A 664-nucleotide genomic window follows, 5' to 3' on the forward strand; every position below is an offset into this window, starting at 1 on the left:
CAGTATTCTTCACTCTGGCATTTAGTACTAGTTATTCTTGCTTTAGTTCCTTAGTTACTTGACACTACATTCTTATTTAACCCAATGTACGTGGCCTATTTCGGTGGCTTTGTGGTCTGCCAAGTGGTTATGTCTGTATGGGCTGTATCTATAGGGATATCACCTATGGCATCAGTGCTACACCACCATGGCATCATAGTAGATGCCACCCACAAACAAGGGGTTAATTGCATTGATTTTACCCAATGTTATTGTAAAATGCTCTTTCTCTCTCTCTCATTAGGTGCACCTGATCCCAAAACGGTCAACAGAAATTGAGGTTGGTCCAGGAAAGGACATGGAGAGGAAAGCTAACCTCCTTGTGGCAGAGGTGTTTGACACGGAACTCATTGGGGAAGGTGCCATCGACACTTACAGACATGCCCGGGATTTCCTTTTGACGGTAAGGAATTGGTGTCATTGATAATTATGATAAGATATGTACATGTTGAATGATACGTTGCATCGACTTACAGGTTTTTAGGTCACCACCTCCCCATGTACTAGAAATAGGTGGGGTCCTAATCACTCGCTGCACCAAAGAGATTCAAATTCCGGAATACTGTAGTAGTACTAGGGCACTTACCTCCACTGAGCCATTGAGAATTACTAGAAAGTTGTTTGT

The 664-nt window shown here is 42.8% G+C and overlaps 1 protein-coding gene across 1 annotated transcript in view; it reads left to right on the forward strand.

Moving 5' to 3' along the window:
• Positions 1–664, forward strand: part of LOC119594051 (protein arginine N-methyltransferase 7-like) — a gene marked incomplete at its 3' end in the record, with an annotated part of 14,014 nt that overhangs the window by 5,163 nt on the left and 8,187 nt on the right. Inside the window, 1 exon segment of the mRNA XM_037943086.1 lies at positions 284–442. Coding sequence (XP_037799014.1) covers positions 284–442 — 159 coding nt within the window.

This window comes from Penaeus monodon, chromosome 33, assembly GCF_015228065.2.
Source record: "Penaeus monodon isolate SGIC_2016 chromosome 33, NSTDA_Pmon_1, whole genome shotgun sequence".
Taxonomy (NCBI): domain Eukaryota; kingdom Metazoa; phylum Arthropoda; class Malacostraca; order Decapoda; family Penaeidae; genus Penaeus; species Penaeus monodon.